Source organism: Hemitrygon akajei, chromosome 17, assembly GCF_048418815.1.
Source record: "Hemitrygon akajei chromosome 17, sHemAka1.3, whole genome shotgun sequence".
Lineage (NCBI taxonomy): Eukaryota > Metazoa > Chordata > Chondrichthyes > Myliobatiformes > Dasyatidae > Hemitrygon > Hemitrygon akajei.
Window position 1 is genome coordinate 80,583,386 of NC_133140.1, and position 23,851 is coordinate 80,607,236.

A 23,851-nucleotide genomic window follows, 5' to 3' on the forward strand; every position below is an offset into this window, starting at 1 on the left:
ATCCCGCCATACCATGCCATGCCATTAGGCAGAAGGTAGAGGGGCCTGAAGACCCTCACCTCAAGCTCCAACAATGGCTTCTTCCTCACTGCCATCATTTCTTGAACTGACCTGAAAAACTCTCACACTAACTCAGACGATATTTCATTAATCTTTTCCTTAACTTGCACTGATGTTGTTGTGCTAATACTTGTCCTTGACAACTTCCCTTGTTCTTGACATTTTAGATAGAAGACTAATTACAGACATCAAGGATAGATACGCGCACAACACGCTGGAGGAACTCAGCAGGTCGGGTAGCATCCATGGAAACAAACAGTCAACGTTTCGGGATGAAGGGTCTTGGCCCGAAACATTGACTGTTCATTTCCATGGATGCTGCCCGACCTGCTGAGTTCCTCCAGCGTGTTGTGCATGTTGCTTTGACCCTAGCGTCTGCAGAGAATTTTGTGTTATCAATGATAGATAAATCTATAACACTAAGCATCAATAAATGTTCAATTTGCCTCACACACACAATTCAGTGAGAACATTTTTTCAATACTTATACTCAGAACTTAATAATAAAGTAACAAACATATATACACTCAGTAGTCACTTTATTAGGTATCTCCTAATAAAGTATTTGTACAATGATCTGGGTTTACATGCAGGAATAGATTGCAAAGAATGCTGAAGTTTGACAACAATGGTTCCAGCCACTGCCCCATGGGTATGTCCGTAACTAGTGGAATACTGAAGATACAGGTCAGACGTGGAGAGAGCCCCACTGGAAAAAGCCCAAAGCAATCATTTCTAATGAGCTCAAATGCCGGTAAAGTGGCTGTGATGAATTCTTCCTCTTCGCACTAACAACCTAATCACATCTGTATAGTTGCATTTCACCTCACTGCTGAGGTCAACCTTAGTTTCTCACTCTCATTTCCATCCCTGAATGTTATAATGAAAAGCTGAATGCATTTTGCAAAACTGAAATTACATCCTCACAATAAACCCGGTAGTTTTCTTTCCAAACAAGATGCAATTTGTGGTGACAATACACTGCCATCTGACAATTTGAATAGTGCTAGAAATACACTCAGTGGCCACTTTATTAGGTATGTCCTGTATCTAATAAGGTTCATGGTCTTCTGCTGCTGTAGCCCATCCACTCCAAGGTACATGTTGTACATCCATAGATGCTCTGCTGCACACCACTGTTTCAACACATGGTTTCTTGCAGTACTGTTGCCTTCCTGTCAGCTTGAACCAGTCTGGCCTTTATCCACTGTCCTTGACTTGACCTCTCTCATTGATAAGACATTTTTACCCACAGAACTGCCACTCACTGGATGTTTCTTTGTTTTTCGCACCATTTTCTGTAAATTCTAGAGACTGTTCACAGGAGAATCACAGGAGATTAACAGATTGTGAGATACTCAAGCCACTCCCTCCGGCAACAACAATTATTCCAAGGTCATAGTCACTTTGATCACATTTCTTCCCTCTTCTGATGTTAGGCCTGAACAACAACTGAACCTTTTGACCATGTCTGCATGTATTTATGTATTGAGTTGCTGCCACATGATTGGCTGATTAGATAATTGCATTAACGACAAGGTGTACAGGTGTTCCTAGTAAAGTGTCCTCCAATGTACAGCATACACAATGGCAGAGAGAGCTGGAGGCTTTAATTTATATAGTTGAGAATGACACAAACAATGCAAGGACAAATGAAGGTGAGGATAATATTTACAAAAACGAGCTGACTGGTGGTGGTGGCATCTGTCGGTCTCGAGAGACCATGGATCTGCACCTGGAGTTTCCAGGGTGCAGGCCTGGGCAGGGTTGTATGGGAGACCGGCAGTTGCCCAAGCTGCAGGCCTTCCCCTCTCCATGCCACCGATGTTGTCCAAGGGAAGGGCACTAGGACCCATGCAGCTTGGCACCGGTGACGTCGCAGAGCAATGTGTTGTTAAGTGCCTTGCTCAAGGACACAAACACGCTGCCTCAGCTGAGGCTCGAACCAGTGACCTTCAGGTTACTAGTCTGATGCCTTGCCCACTAGGCCACGTGCCACAGCTGACTGGATAGCATAGCTTTGTAAGGTAGGTACAAGAGCCTCAGGACTCGCAACATCCAGTTCAAGAACAGTTACTACCCCACAACCATCAAGTTCCTGAACAAAAGGGATAACTACACTTGCTTGCCCATCCATTAAGATGTTCCCTCAACCAATGATCTCACTATAAGGACTCCTATCTTGTTATTTCAAGTTCTTATTATTTATTGCTATTTATTTATATTTGCATTTGCACATTTTTGTTGTCTTCTGCACTCTGGTTGATCTTTCATTGATCCTGTTAGAGTTATTATTCCATAGATCTGCTGAGTATACATGCAGGGAAATGAATCTCAGTGTTATATATGGTGATATATATGTACTTCAATAATAAAATTTACTTTGAACTTTGAACTATAGAGAGAATGTCTGATGAGGATAGATAAAGCAATCTAGGGCTTTTCTCTTTGGAGTGAAGGAGGATGAGAGGTGTTTTGATAGAGATGTACAAGATAATAAGAGGTATAGATAGAATGAATAGTTAGAGACATTTTTCCCCAGACAGAAATGGCTAATGCCTGAGGTCATAAATTAAAGGTGATTGGTGGAAAATATAGGGAAGGGGATGTCAGAAGTAGACTTTTACACAGAGAGTGGTTGGTGCATGGAATGTACTGCCAGGGGTAGTAGTAGAGTCAGATGTATTAGGGGTATTTAAAAAATTCTTAGGTAGGCATATGGATGAAAGAAGGGTGGAGGGAAGGATTAGATTGATGTTAGAGTAGAGAAGGTAAGTGCACAGCATGGGCCAAAGGGCCTGTACTGATCTATGTTCTACGTACTATTTAATGTTCTGCTCCAGCAGTTTAGAACCTCTGATTCTTACTTTTTATTTACTCATAACTTGTTTCCTTTTCCTGCCTATCTGTTACTTTGCTGAAGGCAGAATTGCTGTAGGCATTGATTCATTAATAGGAATGTGCATTTCTGTAGCCACCTCCTTGCTGCAAGTGAACTATTTCCTACACGTCTGTTTCACAGTGACGTGACCATCAAGAAGCACAGTCCCATGGTATACTATTAACACTCTAACAAACTTCAACCGATGTACTGTTAAACATGTTCCAACTGGTTGCATCATTGTCTGTAAAGTGCTGAATAGCTTACTCTTGCCTCTATACCCAAGTCCAAGTTTCCCTTTTGCCTTGCCTTAAGGGAGTGAACTTACTGCTGTGGCTGCTGTGCCTACGGATGTTCAATGGGAATTGGATTTTAAAAATTAGCCCACATATCCTGGAGAAACACACAAAGGAGCTGGAGGAACACAATGGGTCAGGCAGTATTTGTGGAGAGAAATGGACAGTCAACATTTTAAGTCAGATCCCTTCATATGGAATGGAAAAAAAAGTGGGGATATAGCTGGTGCTTAAAAGGTGGAGGGGAGGGGTGGAGAAAAAACTGGTGGGTGATAGGTGAATCCAAAAGTTGGAGGTGATTTTGAACACCTGCAGGTATCCTGACCTCTACAAGGGACTGGCAGCTGTTGGTGGACCTCGAAAGGCAGCTGAGGTTCCCCGACCATATTGCAGCCACCACCCTGCGACCAGACGTTGTCCTTGTGCCTGAGTCTACGAAGCAGGTGGTGGTGCTGGAGCTGACAGTCCCATGGGAAGATCGCTTGGAAGAGGCCTTTGAAAGGAAGCTATCAAAGTACGCAGGACTGGTCAGCAACTGCCAGCAGGCTGGATGGAGAGCGAGGTGTCTCCCAGTGGAAGCTGGTTGTAGGGGATTCGCAGCCCGTTCCTTAGCCAGAGCCGTCAGCAATTTGGGCATCGAGGGAGAGAGGAAGAGGAGAGCCATCCGCAGTACCACTGATGCAGCAGAGAGGGCCTCAAGGTGGCTGTGGCTCAAGAGAGGGGACCCATGGAGTCATATGTAGCTAGCCATCTGGACACAAACTGGGGTCTGATCAGCCCTGGCTGGGTCACCTGAAGAAGGGTGTATGATGTTGAAAGACCTGAAACACCTGATGATTCCAGGAACATCACTGATGATGTGTCCAGAAACATCAGTAGATGTATGCACACAGATAGGAAGATGGAGGAAAAGGAAGAGTGGGAGTAATATAAGAATTTGGGGTTTAAGAGTGGATGTGACAAAGAAAATGGAATCTGATAGGACAGGATAGTAGACCATGGACTAAAGGGAAGGAGATGAGGAGGGGATCTGAACAGAAGAATATGTGAGGGATGGGCAGATGGAAAGGATGAGAATGGGGAAAGAGGTGCAGGACAGTGCGATGAGGAAGTATATAGGAGAAAGTGATTTCAGAAAATAAGAGAAATGTATGTTCATATCATCAGGTTGGAGACTACCAAGGAGGGATATGAGGTACTGTTGCTCTAATCTGCAACTAGACATGTGTCTCCATTTATCCTGAGACGTATTTCCTGCATGACTTGTTTTTCTCTTATATTCCGGATTTGCATTCCCTTGTCAAATCTGCTTTCTTTCAGCTCCTAAAAGCCTTCCTTCTGAAAATGTTAATTTACTCAGTGTTTTGACTTCATTTCCCTTATTATTTCTGGTGTTGAATCTGCAGTCACAATCAGCATCTGTATCCCTCAAATGGCCTTTTGTGTGTTTTCTATCTGTTTATCTCTTTTCTCTTTCAATTCAAAATCACATTCCATTCCTCTTTAATTTATTCTTTGACTTTCAGCATGGAAGGAACTTACTGAATACATAATTTTTGGGTTGACTTGTTTAATAATTAGTCATCTTCACAGGACTATTTATAGTATTTGGTAAGAACCAATCTATTGGGAGTGCTACAAAAGTCAGAAGGACAATCCTGCCAGAATATTTTCATACAGATTTTACTTTTTTTCCTAACACATTTGAATACCTTGTCATATGGAACTTAACAAATTAATTCAATGATTTCAATAAGACATTGACAAGACCACTCCTGAAGTACTTCACATAGTTTGATGTCCATATCTTAAAAGGAATATGCACAACATAGAACCAAAAGAGTATAAGACATAGAAGCAATATTAGGCCATTCAGTCCATTGAGTCTGTTCCACCATTCCATCATGGCTGATTATTTTATCTCCAGCAACCCCATTCTCCTGTCTTCTGCCCATAACTTTAACACTTTATTAATCAGGAAGCCATCAAACTCCTTTTTTAAATATAACCAATGACTTGACCACCACAGACATTTGAAACAAGGAATCCAACAGATTCACCACCCACAGTCGAAAGAAATTCCTCTTCATCTCTGTTCTAAAGGGATGTCCCTCTATTCTGAGGCTATGCCTTCTGGTCCTGAACTTCCCCAAACTACTCTCCACACCCAATTAATCTAGCCCTTTCAATATTTGATAGGTTTCAATGAGAACCCTCCTCATTCTTCTAAACTCCAGTGAGTGCAGGGCAAGAGTCATCAAATGCTCTGACCGACTGCATCAGAAGTTCGCCATGATGATTATAGAATGATAAGGCTTAGTATGACATAATGTCTTCACCTCAGCAGACCAGGATGAACGTCACAATCAAAAATGGGATTATGAATGCTTCTGAATGCTCTTTAACTTTTGGAATTGATTTATAAACACTTAAAAATAATGAAGCATTAAATCAAATGCAATTAATTAGAAATATTTAGAATTACATCATGAGGGTTATAAATAGGGTGAATGCACATAGCATCTTAGTGACAGTTGGTGAGATCAAAATGTAAAGGGCATGAGTTTAAGATGAGAGGGAAGAGAATTACAGAAATATGCCAGAAAAAGGCTAGTAGTATCATGAAGGATCCCACCAGTACTGCTCATGGACTGTTTGCCCCACTCCCATCAGGGACGAGGTTACAAAGTATCCACATCAGGACCACCAGAGTCAAAAATAGCTGCTTTATCCAAGCAACAATGCTGATTAACACCTCCACCTGCTAAACCATCTCACCACACCCCTAACTACAACTACTTATCATTTCCTGTCAGTCACCTTATGTACAGACACTCCTGTGCCTAGCATCCATTTATACATGTACAATTAATCTATGTATATAAGCTATATTATGTATTCATATTTATTATGTTCTTCATCTTTTAGCGCTGCAGCAGATCCAGAGTAACAATTATTTCATTCTCCTTTACACTTGTGCACTGGAAATGACATTAAACAATCTTGAATCTTGAACTTGACTTGATGGGAACCTGCAAGCAACTTTTTCACCCAGAGGGTGGTCTGTATATAGAATGATAGACTTAGAGGAAGTGGTTGAGACATGTCCATTCACAACATGGCAAAGGTACATTGAAAGGTACATGGATCAGACATGTGCAAATGGCATGAGCTTAGATGGGAATCTGGTTAGCTTGGTGTAGTTGGACTGAACGGCCTGTTTTCTCTGTTGTATATCCCCATGATTCTATGATTCAATACACTCCTCTCTTGCATCCATTTCTCTATGTTCTGGTCAACGTGCCAGCTTTTTCTGCATTGAGTCTAATCTGATGGGCAGGGTGGTAATTAAGAGTCTCTTGAATATCCTCAGTGCATCTCCCTCTACCACTCAATGCACCCACCACTCAGTGTGTAAAATTCTTTGGCTCTCTCATTGTGAATATGTGCCTAAGACTTCTGTACATAGATTGTATATACATAAAGTGACACTAGGCAGAGGAGTATTTATACATAAAGTGTATGGGCAAAAGGTTTACCTCTGACATCTCCTCTAAACTTTCCTCCATTCACCTTAAAAGTATGTCTTCTCCTATTAGTCTCTTTCTTGAATAAAGGCTCTGGCTGACCATTCTGTCTCTGCCTCTTATTTTCTTAAACACAGCTATCAGGTCACCTCTCATCCTCCTTCACCCCAAAGAGAAAAGCCCTAGCTCGCTCAATCTATCCTCATAAAACTCGCTCAACCTATTCTTATAAAACATGCTCTCTAATCCAGGCAGAATCCTGCATTAGATTTAGATTTCCAATATCTGCAGTATTTTAATTTTCAATTAGTGGGTTCGGTTCCATCCAACACCACAGGGCAGAGATGAACTCTTCATGATCTGTTAAGTGTCCTAAGTGAAGAGATTGTGATTTGCCTTTGAGGAGTTTGTGCTGTATTAGCAGGCTAATTAATGCTAAATTTAGCAATCCAATTCAGAGTTAGCACACCGGAGCAGTGGCCTTTGACAAGGAGCAAATCATCTTGGGGCTGCATAAAGGAAATTTTTTCCTGTCACTAACCAAGTTATGTCTTCCTTTGGTGCAGTCAACGCTGATGCTAGTTGTCAACAGTGGATGCATTACCTGGTTTTCCAGTGACAGGGTCACAGGAAGCTGCAGAGGGTTGCATCATTATGGGCACAACAATATGATCCAGGCATGTACCAATCTCTCGATAAAATAATTGCCTCATGCATCTCCTTTAAACTCTCACCGTAAAGCCATCCCACTTTTTTTATTTAAAAGATACTGCACGGCAAGGCCCTTCCAGCCCAATGGGCTTGTACCTCCCTATTACACCCATGTGACAATTCCAAAGGCTGATCCATCTTTGGAATGTGGGAGGAAACTGGAGCATCTGGAGCAAACCCACACTGTCATGGAGAGAACAGATATCGACAGGAATTGAACCCGGGTCACTGGCTCTGTAATAGCATTATGCTAATCGCTATGCCACCACGCTGCCCCAGTTGTATTTTTTAGAAACATAGAAACATAGAAAGCCTACAACACTATACAGGACCTTCGGTCCACAAAATTGTGCCGAACATGCCCCTACCTTAGAAATTACTAGGCTTACCTATAGCCCCCTATTTTTCTAAGCTCCATGTACCTATCCAAAAGTTTCTCAAAAGACCCTATCGTATCTGCCTCCACCACCGTTGCCATCAGCCCATTCCACGCACTCATCACTCTCCGAGTAAAAAACTTGCCCCTGACATCTCCTCTGTACCTACTCCCCAGCACCTTAAACCTGTGTCCTCTTGTGGCAACCATTTCAGCCCTGGGAAAAAGCCACTGACTATCCACACGATCAATGCCTCTCATCATCTTATACACCTCTATCAAATCACCTCTCATCCTCCATCACTCCAAGGAAAAAAGGTCAAGTTCACTCAACCTGTTCTCATAAGGCATGCTCCCCAATCCAGGCAACATCCTTGTAAATCTCCTCTACACCCTTTCTATGGCTTCCACATCCTTTCTGTAGTGAGGCGACCAGAACTGAGCACAGTACTCCAAATGGGGTTTGACCACTTTCATCCTGGCACAACCTCCCCACCATCGTGGACATCTTCAAACGGCAGGGTCTCAAGAATGTGACATCCATTACTAAGGACCTTCACCATCTACGACATACTCTTTTCTCATTACCACCATCAGAGAGGAGGTAATAGAGCCTGAAGATCCATTCTCAATGTTCTGGGAACAGCAGCCTCCTTTCCATCAGATCTCCGAATGGTCCATGAAACCATGAATACTAACTCATTATTCCTCTTTTCACAACTTAATTGTTTAATTTTTGTAACTTATAATGATGCTTATGTCTTGCAGTACACTAGTGTCATAAAATAACAATTTTCACAACATATATCAGTGATAATAAACCTGATCTTAATTCTTATTCATTCAGGAACTATACAGATTCTTGAATCTGATTACAACTGCTTCAGAGAGTGAGCACCATGGCTACAGTGTGGACAACATATCTACACAATCCAACACAGTTCCTTCTCTAGAGTCCTCCAATACCACCTCCCATTCCTGAGATCTTTCCATCAAGAGGGAAAATGGTTACAACCTAACTGGTAGAGGAACTTGTGACACAAGACTGCAGGTATTGGAATCTTGAGCAACAAGCAAGATGCAATAAAAACTCAACCATCAGCTGGAACACCATCACCTGAAGGTTCCCCTTGCAGTCACACAGCATCCAAGCTTGGAAATATATCACTGTCCCTTTTTATGTCTTTGGGTCTAAACCAGGGTTCTCAACATGGGGTCCACTGACCCATCAGTCCATAACATAGAAAAGGATGGGATCTCTGGTCTAAATGATGGAGCTCATAACCTAATGGGCTTGTGGGACCACCTTAACCAAAAGGCTCAACTGGCTGAAGGTGGGTGACTATTTATTTAAAGCACATCTGGGGAAGGATAATAAATGCTGTCTCCTTTAAATACTCACAGCCAAAATATTAATAAAATAGCAATTGTCATCTGATTTTCACAGCAGCAGATCCTTCTAAGTCCATGCCTGGTTGATGACCATTTTACATCCATTTTAACTCATTCGAAACTGCACTGTCCATCTCCAACTCACACCATCCCATTCACCCTTGTCTGGTCCTGATATTGGATTCCAGGCCACTGACCAATTGATTTAATAATTGTTTGTGTAATCAACCATATCTTACCCCTTGCTTAACTTTGAAGCATCTTCTGGCATCAATCCATCCAATGTTTCCCTACTTAATCAAACTTGCCAACTTCCTAAACTCTGACATTCCATCATGAATTCTCATCTCCCTGTTTCTTAATAATTTCTTCATTAAAGCCTGCCATTTTGACTAACCCTTTGACAAATTAACCTAAAATCCTATATGGACTTAGTATTAATTTTTGAGAATCATTATTTTTAGCAATTATAATTGAGAGCTAAATGTTGGTCAGGTCACAAGGAAGAACATCTTCATTCATAGAACATTTTACATAGAACAGCACAGGACCGGTCTCTTCATCCCACAATATGTGTGCCAACTATGATACCAAATTAAACTAATTCTATCTGCCTGCACACAATTCTTACCCCTCCATTCCCTGAATGTTGATGTGTTCATCTAAATGCCTCTTAAACACCATAGTTGTATGTGTTTCTACCATACCCTTTCACAGCCCATCCTAGCAGCTAACAACCTCTGTGTAAACAAATCTTTTTTCTGATTATCTCCTTTGAACTTTCCCCCTCCAACTTCAAAGCTCTGCCGTCTGCTATTTGATATTTCCACCCTGAGAAAAAGACACTGATGGTCTGCCCTATGCATTCCTCTTGTAACGGTATGATATTAGTGTCATAGAGTCATAGAAAAGTACAGCACAGAAGCAAGCCTTTCTGCCCATCTAATCTGTACCAAACCATTTAAACTGCCTACTCCCATCGACCTTCACTGGGACCAGAGCCCTCTATAACCCTACTTTCCATGTACCTGTCCAAACATCTCCGAAACATTGAAATCCAGCTGGCATGCACAACATGCTCCGGCAGCTCATTCCACACTCACCATCCTCTGAGTAAAGAAACGACCCCCCCTTAAACTTTTCACCTTTCACCCTTAACCCATGACCTCTATTGTAGTCCCACTCAGTGGAAAAATCCTGCATGTATTTACCCTATCTATACCGCTGATAATTTTGTACAGTGTACGTCTGTCAAATCTCCCCTAATTCCCCTATACTCCAGGGAATAAAGTCCTAACTTATTCAATCTTTTCTTATAACTCAGGTCCTCCAGTCCCAGCAACATCCTTGTAAATTTTCTCTGTACTCTTTCAAATTTATTTACATCTTTCTTGTAGGTAAGTGACCAAAACTGCACACAATGCTCCAAATTAGGCCTCAGCAACATCTTATACAACGTCAACTTGAACTGATCTTCTACCAGCAATTTTATCAATTTTATCATCATAATATTGGCCTATTTGAAAGAGAGCACAAGAGGGCTCATTTTGAACATCATAGTAGAAGGCCAAAGCCCCATATTCCCCATGAGATACTTGGGCTCTGCAGATGCACAAAGAGGATGGGGCATTCCCTTCAATAACAATAATAAATATAAGCATATTTTTGTACACATCAGAGAATAAAATTCCATTTGTGCTGCTTTGAAAGTAGATTAAAATAAATACTTGTTCTTCTAATAACACACACAAAATGCTGGTGGAACGCAGCAGGCCAGGCAGCAGCTATAGGGAGAAGCGCTATCGACGTTTCGGGCTGAGACCCTTCGTCGACCCAAAACGTCTTCAGCGCTTCTCCCTATAGATGCTGCCTGGCCTGCTGTGTTCCACCAGCATTTTGTGTGTGTTGCTAGAACTTCCAGCATCTGCAGATTTCCTCGTGTTTGCTTGTTCTTCTAATTATGGCTTTGTGTGCATCTTCAATTTTAATTGGTCTGTCACATGGGACCATAATGCCTGCATTCACTCTACTCTTCACTTCCAATGGGAAAAGGGTACTAAATCTTGAAAACACACAATACTAGGCAATGGCCTGCTGTCTTATCTCACTATTATACTGCTCTTAAACAGACCTATTGCACAATAAAGTTGAATTCTTGCACTCCAAATCCACCTTTCAATGACTTGCTCCTTATTGTCTACCTGCACTACATTGATTCTGTAACCGTAACAATGTGTTCTACATTCAGTTATTGTTTTTCCCTTTGTACTATTGTCAATGTGCTTAGATTTGGACAGATTTGTACAGATAACATGTAAAGCAAAACTTCTCGCTGTATTTCAGTATCGTGAAGATTTAAGATTAGATTTATTTGTTGCAAGTATATCAAAGCACCTAAACAAATGGAGACAAACAATGTTCACATCATCATTTGTGATGTGTCAAGACAGCCCACAAATGTTGCCATGCTTCTGCCACCAATGTAGCATGCACACAACTCACTAATCTTAAACATCCATCTTTGGAGCTAAGCAAGAAACCAGAGGCGCTAGAGGGGAATCATGCAGTCACCGGGAGAATGTAACAACTCCTTACAGATAGCGGCAGATATTTAATTGCAATCTACAGATTGCTTGCACTGTAAAGGCTAGCACGGTGGCACAGCGGTTAGCAAGATGTTATTACAGCTCAGGGCATCAGAGTTCGGTGTTCAATTCCAATGTCATCTGCAAGGAGCCTGTACATTTTCCCCGTGGAATGCATGGGTTTTCTCAGAATCCTCCAGTTTCCTCCCGCAATCCAAAGATATACCCAGTAGGTCATTTTTAAATTGTCCCATGATTCGGCCAGGGTTAAGTCGGAGGTTGCTAGGCAGTGAGTCTCAAAGGGCTGAAAGGGCCTATTCCACACTGTCAAATAGTAAATGAAGTGTCACGCTAACCATTACACTACTGTGTTGAAATGATAAATCAATGAACAATTAATGCTGAGCTCTGAAATTTCCTCTGCAAATACTCCCTTCTCCACAGTCCTCATTTTTATTACAGTGGACTTCTTTTTATCTAAATAGACAATAGAACTTAACTTTATGACTTCTCATAAAGAAAATAAACACATCTACATGAAACTTTGACACAGGAAAGCAGAATCCATTATCAGGGACCCCCACCACCCTGGTCATGCCTTCTTCTCACAGTTGCCCTCAGGAAAAAGGTGCAAAATCTTCAGTATTTACACCATCAGTTTCAGGAACAGTTATTACCATGCAACCAATAGGCTCTTGAACCAAAGGGGATAATTCCATTCAATTTTACTTACCCCATCATTGAAATAGTCCCACAAACTATCCAGGACTCTTCATCTCATCTTCTCGATATTTATTGAATGTTTATTTATTATTGTTATTTCTTTCTTTTTGTATTTGCACTTCTGCACATTGGTTGAATTCCCAAGTTGTTGCGGTTTTTCATTGATTCTATTAAGGTTATTATTCTATTATGGATTATTGAGTATGCTGGCAAGAAAATGAATCTCAGGGTTATATATAATGACCATATGTATTTGAAAATGAATTTATTTTGAACTTTTGAACTTTGAACTCACTATACCATTGCTGCATGACAACAGCTCTCTTTACATCTATTGAGTATAAATTTCAAAGCTTAAAGTTCAAAGTTCAAATTACATTTATTAACGAAGCATGCATAAATTTTACTACCTTGAGATTTGTTTCCTTACAGGCAGCCACAAAACAAGAAACCCAAAAGAATCCATTAAAAATAAAGACTCGCAAACACTCAATGTGCAGAGAGAGAGAAAAAAAATTACATACGTGTTGATTGGATAGGAGGTGGAACACTTCTTTAGGATGACTAAATTTGTGTGTCTCTTTGGTTAGGCAGAACACCATATTAAGGGGCCAATGAGGCAGGGGTGGAGATCCTACATGGAGCCTATCCTTCAACATCTCATTATATTACATTCTTTAAGTTGCTTCAAAAAGGGCAACGTTTTTGTCCACTGATCTGAAATCTTCCATTCCCTAAAACCTTCATCACCTTTTGTCCCAATGACCCATTCCTTTTTCTGTCATTTAATTTCACCAGCCTATCAGAAACATTCCCTTTTCTCTCTGCCCCTCGTATTTTTTCAATACAGTGCATGGCATCATACACTGGATGAATTCCTCTATCAGTAAGTATCAGGAATTAATGCATAATTTTACAGTTTTGTAGTAGAGTTCTCATTTGTTCTGTTAGGGTGTCGGGGCCCGAGGTAAAGGTGCTCCACTTTGCACTAAGCTAAGGGTTCGTGGATGGACTCACTTTGTAAACTTCAGTTCTGGACCCGATTTGCTTGCATCATCATGCATGATATGTTCTTTTTTCTCTCTACACATAGGGTGTTTGATGGTTTTCTTTCTTAATAGTTTCTTTGTGTTTCTTTGTTTCGTGGCTGCCTCTAAGGAGACGAATCTCAAGATTGTATAAAATAAACGTACTCAGAAAATAAATGTACTTCGAACTTTGATTTTATTGAAATACATATTGTTACTCAGTTAAAGAGTAGTTTTTCTTTTTATACCTTTTTAACTATTTCCAGAAACTTTGGCTAAATGGGGCAGCCACTTAATTGGACCAAAATGTACCAGCTCCAGTGTGTCCCAATTAACCAGAATACACTATATTTATATTTCAGCATCTAGCAAACAACGCCCATCCCTGTTTTCCTTTGAGAAGGCAGAGACTACTGGGTAGGGTTTGTAAGATATGAGCATGCTATGTTGGTGACAGAATCATGGTGACACTTGTAAGTCCCCCCCGCCCACGTATACTTGGACTGTGTTCACCATTGATGCCCGTGATGGATTTCACTACATAGAAAACCTACAGCACAATACAGGCCCTTCAACCCACAAAGTTGTCCTGAACATGTCCCTACCTCAGAAGTTACTAGGCTGACCTATAGCCCTCCATTTTACTAAGCTCCATGTACCTATCTAAAAGCCTTTTAAAAGACCCTATCATATCTGCCTCCACCACTGTTGCTGGCAGCCTATTTCACGCACTCACCACTCTCTGAGTAAAAACCTTACCCTTGACTTCTCTGTACCTACTCCCTAGCACCTTAAACCTGTGTCCTCTTGTGGCAACGATTTCAGCCCTGGGAAAAAGCCACTGACTATCCACACGATCAAAGCCTCTCATCATCTTGTACAGCTCGATCAGGTCACCTCTCATCCTTCTTCACTCCAAGGAGAACGTCCAAGGACATGTCTCAATGCTTCAATGTACACGTGACAAATGATCGGTCTCTCTCCCTCCCTCTTGCTCGATGCTGCCGAGGGAAGGTGCTGGAGTCTTGGGTAAGGTTTAATCAATGCAATTTGTAGATTGGACTTTGTAGTCCATGTTATGATTTGTTCCTTGTTTCTAGTTACTCCTTTTTGGTTGCTATTTTGTGCCACTTTGATCAGGGCGGACTGACTCTGCGGCCTGCTGTCAACGAATGACACAGCGCTAAATTGAACTGAACTGATTTTTTTTCCTCTCATCTATATTGTGTATTGCATTGAACTGCTGCTGCTAAGTTAACAAATTTCACGTCACATGCTGGTGATAATAAACCTGATTCTGATTCTAATTGTGAACTAAACTGAAAATTACGAGACTGTTTCAATGACTCTGTGGTTTGATATTTTCTATTTTGTGTTTTTTTTTCCTGTTTGCACAATTTGTTCTCTTTTTGTGCGTTGGGTGTTTGATGTTTTCTTTAAATGAGTTCCATGTAGTTTCTTTGTTTCGTGGCTGACTGTGGGAAAACCAGTCTCTGGGTTGTATATTGCATACATACCTTGATAATAAAGGTACTTTGAATCTGTGAAAAATAAAGTTAATCTTCATCTTTTTTATCTTTACTTTTTATGCCACCTTAAATTAGCCATTTCCAGTTTGGGAAAAAGTCTTTGACTATTCATTCAATCTATGCATTATGCACACCTCTTTCAAGTCACCTCTCTTCTTCCTTCACTCCAAAGAGAAAATCCATAGCTTGCTCAACCTGTCCTCATAATCATGCTCTCCAATCCAGTTAGTATCTGTACACTGTTCTGCACCCTCTTCTACATCCTTCTTACAATGAGGCAACCAGAATAATAATAGTCATAAACCAATCCCAATAGGTAATGCTTCAGGTTGAAAATGCTTCAACAGAATTGAGAAAAAGAGAAATAAACTTTCTTATGACTCCCCCACCCCTGAATTAACTCAAAATATTTTATAACTCAAAAGGCATTAAATAGGTGGTGCCGCCATCTATATCTTTCCATTGTCCGTCATCCCTAATAATTAAAGATTTTGGCGAGAGACACAATTATGTAAATTAAAAGAGATAAAACCAACACAAAAAATTACTTGGTTTATCTGTAAACTGCTGCTATCTGCTAGGGTGACAATTGCCTTCGGAACAGATAATCCCTCAGCTAATTAGTGTCAATTGTAATTAAGATTAAAGGGCACTGCAGCCCAATCCAAGCTGCCCTGATGGTTTAAGTAGAAGTGAGATTGTGCTGCAGGCAGACCTGACCTTCCTTACACTGAGCGTGTTTACCTGCATTATTCTTGATCGTGAAGTTGGGGTTTCTGGAAACCTCAGGCGCCAGGCTGTAGAAAAAATACTGTCCAGTCTTTGGGTCATCTCTGTCTGTTGCACTGACCGTCTGAATCACCTGTTAATAAGTAAGTGCAGAAAAGGAACAAAGAAAAACATGCATTTGCATAGCCTTTTGAGAGCCAAAAGAGCTTTAGAGTTTATGAAGTACTTTTCAAAGACAAGTCAGTGCTTAACTATTGGAAAAATTCTGAACAGACCATGAACCCATAAGCACGACTTCACCTTTTGCTCTCTTTTTGCCTAGCGATTTATATTTATATATCTCTTATTGTAATTTATAGTAAATTTTATGTGTATTACACTATACTGCTGCTACTAAACAAAGCATTATACAACATATATTAAACCTGGTGACGGGTTGGAGATACGTCACTACCAAAGGAGGTGTAAGGTGCTCCTTCTCCCCACTACCTTGCTGGTCGACCTTGGGTCAGGTGAACCTGCTTAGCCCACCACCCCCACTCCCATGATTGTTCCTGGTAAATATTTCTACAGAAGTGGTTTTCCGTTGTCTTCTTCTGGGCAGTGTCTTTATAAGGTGGGTAACCCCAGGCACTATAAGGTGGTGGATGGTCATATGAACAGCTGGTGTGTATCACAAGTCCTGGTTATGCAACCGCTAACGCCAGGTAGCAAATCTCTGAAGAATATTGATAATGGCTGGGGTCACCTGTCTTGCAAAGACACTGGCGAGAAGAGGCAATGGCAAACCACTTCTGTAGAAAAATTTGCCAAGAACAATCATAGTCGCATAATCGCCCATGTCATATGAAACGGCACATAATGAATGAATGAACCTGATTCTGATTATGATTCTGCCTAATTTGCACAGCGAGATCTGGTGGGATATGGACTAAATATTGGCAAGCAGGACTTGCTTAGATGTCACCGTGTCCAGTATGGATGACTTGGGTTGAAGGTCCTGTTTCCATCCTGCTTTCGATGCCACCGTACCGGTTAACGCCACACTATTACAGCTCAGAGTGTTGGAGTTCGGAGTTCAGTTCTGGTGACCTCTCTAGGAAGATTATATATCCTTCCCGTGAGCATGTGGGTTTCCTGTGGGTCCTCTGGTTTCCTCCTACTGCCCAGAGACGTACCAATTGGTAGGTTAATTGGTCATTGTAAATTGTGCTGAGATTAGGCTAGGGTTAAATAGGTGGATTACTGGGTGGTGTGGCTCGTTGGGCCAGAAGGGCCTGTCTGCATGGTATAAATAAATCTTATATGATTCTAATTAGATTAGATTCAACTTTATTGTCATTGTGCCGAGTACGGATACAAAGCCAATGAAATGCAATTAGCATCTAACCAGAAGTGCAAAAGAATAGTGTTGTTTACAAAATAATTGTGAATAAAACGTAAGTGCTGCAGCATACAAATATAAAAGTACTAACACAGTACAGTATGGGTACAATACTGCTTAGTGCTGTGATGTGAGTTTCAGCAGGGTCACAGCTTCAGCAAAGAAGCTCTTCTTGAGCCTGCTGGTGCAGGAGCAGAGGCCCCTGTAGTGACTATCGGATGGGAGGAGAATAAAAAGTCCATGGTTAGGGTGAGATGCATCCTTGATAACGCTTTTCACCCTGCCCAGGCAGCGTTTATGGTAGATCTTCTCAATGGTGGGCAATTGGGTGCCAATAATCCACTGGGCAGTTCTCACCACCCGCTGGAGTGCTTTGTGGTCCAATACGGGACAATTGCCATACCACACTGAGATGCAGTTGGTGAGTATGCTCTCAGTGGTACAGTGGTAAAAGTCCATCAGTATCCTAGGACAGAGGTGAGCTTTCTTGATGCTCCGCAAGAAATAATGAACACATTCTAGAAAATTTGATATTGAACAGATAATTGTTTTTGATTTGATTGAAAGGCAAGTTTTTTTCTAGGATGCTGAGGATAACCAACATGTAAGTGATGCAGCAAGATGTCTTTCATCCCTCTGAGCTAGCAGACAAGGCTTATTACTGCCTCACACTTCCAACGGCCCACTTACAATGTGACAACTGGTCCCATCTATGTGGAGTTTGCATGTTCTCCCTGTGATTACATGAGCTTCCTCCCACATTCCAAAGACTAAAGACCGTAAAACAATAAGATATTGGAGTAGAATTAGGGCATTGGGCCCATTGGTCTGAACTGCCATACCATCATTCCACCTGATTTATTATCCCTCCCAACCACATTCTCCTGCCTTCTTCCTATAACATTTGATGCCCTGACTAATCAAGAATCTATTAACTTCTGTGTTAAATATACCCAAATGACATGGCCTCTGTGGCAATGAAATCTACAAATACACCATCTCATCTCTGTTCTTAAGGAAGATTGTTTGGTTAGTTGGTCTGTGTAAATTCCCCTAGAGTCTAGTTGAGTAGTAGAATTTGTGAGAAGTCAATGAGAATGGGGTAGGAATAAAGATAGGATTGGTATAGAATTACCAGACAATTGAATTCAAGAGCCATGAGGTAATGTTGCAGCTCTATAAAACACTGATCAGACCACACTTGGAGTACTATAAACACAAGAGATTCTGCAGTTCCCGGCAATCCAGAACAACACACACACACAATGCTGAAGGAACTCAGCATCTATGGAGAGGAATACATTTTGGGCCAAGGCACTTCATCTGGATTGGAAAGGGAGGGGGAAGAAGCCAGAATAAGAAGGTGGGGGGAGGGAAAGGAGGATGACTTTGAAGGTGATAGCTGAAGCCAGGTAGATGGGAGAGGGGAAATGAAGTAAAAAGCTGGGAGGTAATGGACAGAAAAGATAAAGTGCTGGAGAAGAAGGAATCTGATAGGAGAGGAATGTAGATCATGGGAGAAAGGGAAGGAGATGGGGCACCAGGGGGAGTTGATGAAATTAATAAGCTCAACATGGATGCATGAAGCAGCACTAATGCAGTCATCGATGTAGCACAGAAGTATAGAAAGAGGTGGAGAGTATTATCAGGGAAAGCTTGGGCCATGGACTGTTTCATGTAGTCAATGAAAAAGTAGGCATAACTGGGGCCAATAGCTGTATCCTGAGTTTGGAGAAAGTTGGAAAAGCCAAAAAAGAAATTAGTGAGTATAAGGACCAGTTCCGCCAGAGGAGGGTGGGGGTGGAGAGGAACTGGTCGGGTCTGTTGTCAAGAAAGAAGTGGAGAGCTTTAAAGCCTTCTTGATGGGAAATAGAAGTGTATAGTGGCTGGACATTCATGGTAAAAATGAGGCAATTAGGACCAGGGAATTGAAAGTTGTATACTTGGAGTATTATGTTCATTTCTGGACCCCTCGTTATAGGAAGGATGTGGAAGCTTCAGGGAAGGTACAGAAGAGATTTACTAGGATGTTGCCTGGATCAAAGAGTATATTGTATAAAGATCGGTCGAGTAAGCTAGGCCTCTTCTTTTGGGAGCAAAGGAGGATGAGAGGTGACTTGATAGAGGTGTACAAGATGCTAAGAGGAATAGATAGAGTGGAGAGCCGGAAACATTTTCCCAGGATGGAAAGTGCTAATATGAGGAAGTATAATTTTAAGGTGATTGGAAGAAGGTATGGGGGGGGGGGGGGGGGGTGGGGAGTCTAATTTCTTTATGCAGAGTGGTGACTGTGTGAAACATGGCACCAGGGGTAGTGATAGAGGCCGATGCATTAGGGACATTTAGGAGATTCTTAGGCACATGGATTAAAGAAAAACAGAGGGCTATGTGGCAGGGAAGTGTTAGTTTGATCTTAAAGTAGGTTAATAGGCACAACATTCTGGATCAAAGGGCCCATACTGTGCTGTACTGTTCTATATTCTGTTTATTATCTACTGTAAATGGGCCATTAATGTAGCCTCAGAGAGCAGAAGGGCCTGTTGCATGCTGTACGTCAATGTGACAGATGTGAATGCCTGCAAGAAAATGAATCCCAGGGTTGGATATGGTGACATGTATGTACTTTGATATAAATTTACTTTGAATTTTGAACATCTCCAGCCGTACATAATCCCTCAGCAGTGGGACTTGAGACAGCTTTGGGAATAATTCCACTGTGTCACAGTAAAGATAAGTAATAGGCATAAAGAGAACAGGGACTGGGGCAATGGCCAGTGTCTGCTACTGATACCTTAGCGGCAAAGACACATTAATTCCCTTAAAAAATATGCTTTTTTATAATTCCAAGGAAACTGCTCCTTGAAAAAATTCCCATGATTTTGCCATTTGCAAAATACTTTACATCCATGTGCGTTTCTTCCCTAAACTCTCAACCTTCCTGTTCAGATAGCGCTGACAGTTGTTGTGGTGTCTACCCAGGTCAATTAGACTTCAGCATCTTTCTGTCACACTCTTCAATAAGACACAAGTTTAAGGTGAGCAGGGAAAGATTTAAAAAGGATAGTGCGCATATGGAATGAGATGCCAGAGGAAGTGGTTGAGGCAGGGAGAAGAACATTAAAAAGCCTTTTGGGTAGATACTTAGGTAGAAAAGGTTTAAAGGGATATTTATATATTTATTTAATGATACGGTGCTAATTAGCCCTCCGGCCCTTCGAGTTACACCACCCCGGCAACCCCACAACCCCTATATCACAGACCTATTCATTGGACAATTTACAATGATCGATCAGCCTATCCGGTACACCATTGGATTGTGGGAGGAAACTGGAGCAGCCTGGGGAAACCCATGCATTCCATGGGGAGGACATACAGAGACTCCTTACAGAGTGGTGCCGGAATTGAACTCCCAACTCCAGAACGCCATGAGCTGTAACAGCATTGCACCAACTGCTACACTACTGTGGCACCCGTGGATAAGGGGCAAACACAGCCAAAATGGAACTAACTTAGAAGGGCATCTTAGTCAACATGGGCCAGTTAGGTTGAAGGGCCTCTTTCTGAGCTGTGTGGCTCTATAACTTTGTTCTTAAGTATTTAAAGCAAATTCTAACCAGGAAGCAGTCAGAGTATCATTAGCAATATAACTGTTCTTTAAAACTCCTGTCTGGAGAGAAGGCAATGCATTAGGTCATCCAGCCTTTGTCTACATGTAACTCCACACCATAACAACATAGTTAATGTCAGCAATCTGTTTTAATGGGGCCAAAACAACACTTACACAACTGCTCCACTATCACGCTTCGGGACAAAGAGACAGGAGATAGGTTTCAAAGTTTTGATGCAACATGTTTCAATGTACTTGAGACAAATAAAGGTAATCTTTAGATCTTTAAGTTCTACTGTGAATTCTGTATAACATCGACTCCAGGAGTGCCATGAGGATGAGGTGGGTGCTGGTTAGAAGTGGATAACAAACACAAGAAAGTCTGCCGATGTTGAAAATCCAAAGCAACACTTTAATGCCTGATGCTGGAGGAACTCAGCAGGTCAGGCAGGCAGCATCTATGCAAATGGATAAACAGTTGATGTTTTGGGCTGAGACCCTCCTTCAGGACTGGAAAGGAAGGAAGAAGATGTTAGAATAAAAAGTTTGCCGGGAGGGAAAGTAGGATAGCTAGAAGGTGATAGGTGAAGCCAGGAGGGTAGGAAAGGTCAAGGGCTGGAGAAGAAAGAATCTGATAAGAGAGGAGAGTGCACAATAAGGGGAAAGGGAAGGAGGAGGGGACCCAGAGGGAAATAATAGGCAGGTGAGAAGAAGTGAAAGGTAGAAGTGGGTAATAGAGGAATTGGGGGTTGGGGTATTTTTTCATGGGAAGGGGAAATCAATATTTATGCCATCAGGTTGGAGTGCACTCAGACGGAATATAAGATGTTGCTCCTCCACCCTGAGGGAGGGCTCATCTTCGACAAAAGGAAGACATGGATAGACATATCAGAATGGGAATGGGATTAGGAATTGCAATGATTGGCCACTGGGAAGTCCTGATGCATTTTTGCCTTTCTGTGTTCTATTAATCTCTTGTTTTGACAGGTGCAATACTTAACTATGTGGAAACCAGGAATGGTCACTGAAGCCAGTAATAGTCTTTCCCCTTCCACCCACCTGGCCGGACTTTCCATTCTCACACAAGTAAGCTTCAGGCTGCGAGGAGAGCTCAGGAGCATTGTCATTGATGTCAAGAACTTTAATGGCTACAAGCACCCGGGTCACTTGGCTATGATTCCCTGTGGGCAGACAGAAAATAAAAGACTTATTGGTTAGCATTTCAAGCACTGTATTTATATATGCTTAAAAGTATTCTATATTTATTTCCCTTTATCTTTTTAATTTTGTATTCATAAAATACTGATTCAGTTGTACAGTACACTGATGTTTCTTCACTACAGCTGAGCAGTAGAGCACAGGTACTGGCCCTTTAGCCACCAGAACTGTGCTGATCACAAATCCAAATTCAACAAGCTCCTTCTGCCTGCACATAATCCATATCTGTGTGCGCCACGGTAGCACAGAGGATTGTGTGGTGCTGTTACCCCTCAGGGCATTATGGAATTTGGAGTTCAGTCCTGGTATTGTCTGTAAGGAGTCTCCGTATGCCCTCCCCGCAGAATGCGTGGATTTTCCCTGGGTGTTTTGGTTTCCACCCACAGTCAAAAGGCATACTGGTTAGGTTAATTGATCACGGTAAATTGTCCCATGATCAGGTTAGACTTCATCAGGTTTGTCGGGGGTTGCTGGGGTGGTGCGTCTCGAGCAGTTGGAAGGGCCAACTCCATGCTGTATAGCTAATTAATAAACATTCCTTTATTTTCTGCATATTCTATATGTCTATCTAAAAGCCTCTATTGCATCTAAAGATTAATAACAATGATTAGCTTTATTCATCACATTTATACTGAAGCATCAAAACATACAGTGAAATGTGTCATTTGCCTCAACAATCGACATAGTCCAGGGATGTGCTGAGGGCAGCCTGCAGGAGTCACCACATTTCCAGCATGCCCACAACTTACTAACCCTAACGCACACCTCTACTTCCCTCTGCAATTGGATCCTTGACTTCCTAACTGGAAGACCACAATCTGTGCAGATTAGTGATACCATATCCTCCTCGCTGACAAGCTTAGCCCACTGCTCTACTCTCTGTATACACGTGTCGGTGTGGCTAGGCATAGCTCAAATACCATCTATAAATTTGTTGATGATACAACCATTGTTGGTAGAATCTCAGATGCTGACGAGAGGGCATACAGGAGTGAAATATGCCAACTAGTGGGGTGGTGTCGCAGCAACAACCTGGCACTCAACATCTGTAAGATGAAAGAGCTGATTATGGACTTCAGGAAGGGTAAGACGAAGGAACACATACCAATCTTTATAGAGGGATCAGCAGTGGAGAGAGTGAGTAGCTTCAAGTTCCTGGGTGTCAAGATCTCTGAGGATCGAACCTGGTCCCAACATATCGACGTAGTTATATAGAAGGCAAGACGGCAGCTATACTTCATTAGGAGTTTGAGGAGATTTGGCATTTTAACAAATACACTCAAAAACTTCTAAAGATGTACCGTGGAGAGCATTCTGACAGGCTGCATCACTCTCTGTTATGGGAGGGCTACTGCACAGGATCGAAAGAAGCTGCAGAGGGTTGTAAATCTAGTCAGCTCCATCTTGGGTACTAGCCTACAAAGTACCCCGGACATTTTCAGGGAGCAGTATCTCAGAAAGGCAGCGTCCATTATTAAGGACCTCCAGCACCCAGGGCATGCCCTTTTCTCACTGTTACCATCAAGTAGGAGGTACAGAAGCCTGAAGGCACACACTCAACAATTCAGAAACAGCTTCTTCCCTTCTGCCATCCAATTCCTAAATGGACATTGAAACCTTGGACACTACCTCACTTTTTTTAAAAAATATACAGTATTTCTGTTTTTTGCATGTTTTTTCATCTATTCAATATACATATACTGTAATTATTTATTATTATTACTATTTTTTTTTCTCTTCTGATATGTATTGTATTGAACTGCTGCTGCTAAGTTAATAAATTTTATGTCACATGCTGGTGATAA

At 41.6% G+C, this 23,851-nt stretch overlaps 1 protein-coding gene across 2 annotated transcripts in view; it reads right to left on the reverse strand.

Annotated features, from left to right (window-relative positions):
- cdh8 (cadherin 8) overlaps window positions 1-23,851 on the reverse strand; it is a 311,216-nt gene that overhangs the window by 20,972 nt on the left and 266,393 nt on the right. Inside the window, exons 9-10 of one of the 2 annotated variants that reach the window (XM_073070417.1) lie at window positions 21,888-22,009; window positions 15,853-15,961 (exon numbers count right to left, since the gene is read on the reverse strand). In XM_073070417.1, the coding sequence (XP_072926518.1) occupies window positions 15,853-15,961; window positions 21,888-22,009 (231 nt within the window). Of the gene's footprint in view, window positions 1-15,852; window positions 15,971-21,887; window positions 22,010-23,851 lie in introns of both variants that reach the window. The other variant, XM_073070416.1, reaches the window with a different exon arrangement.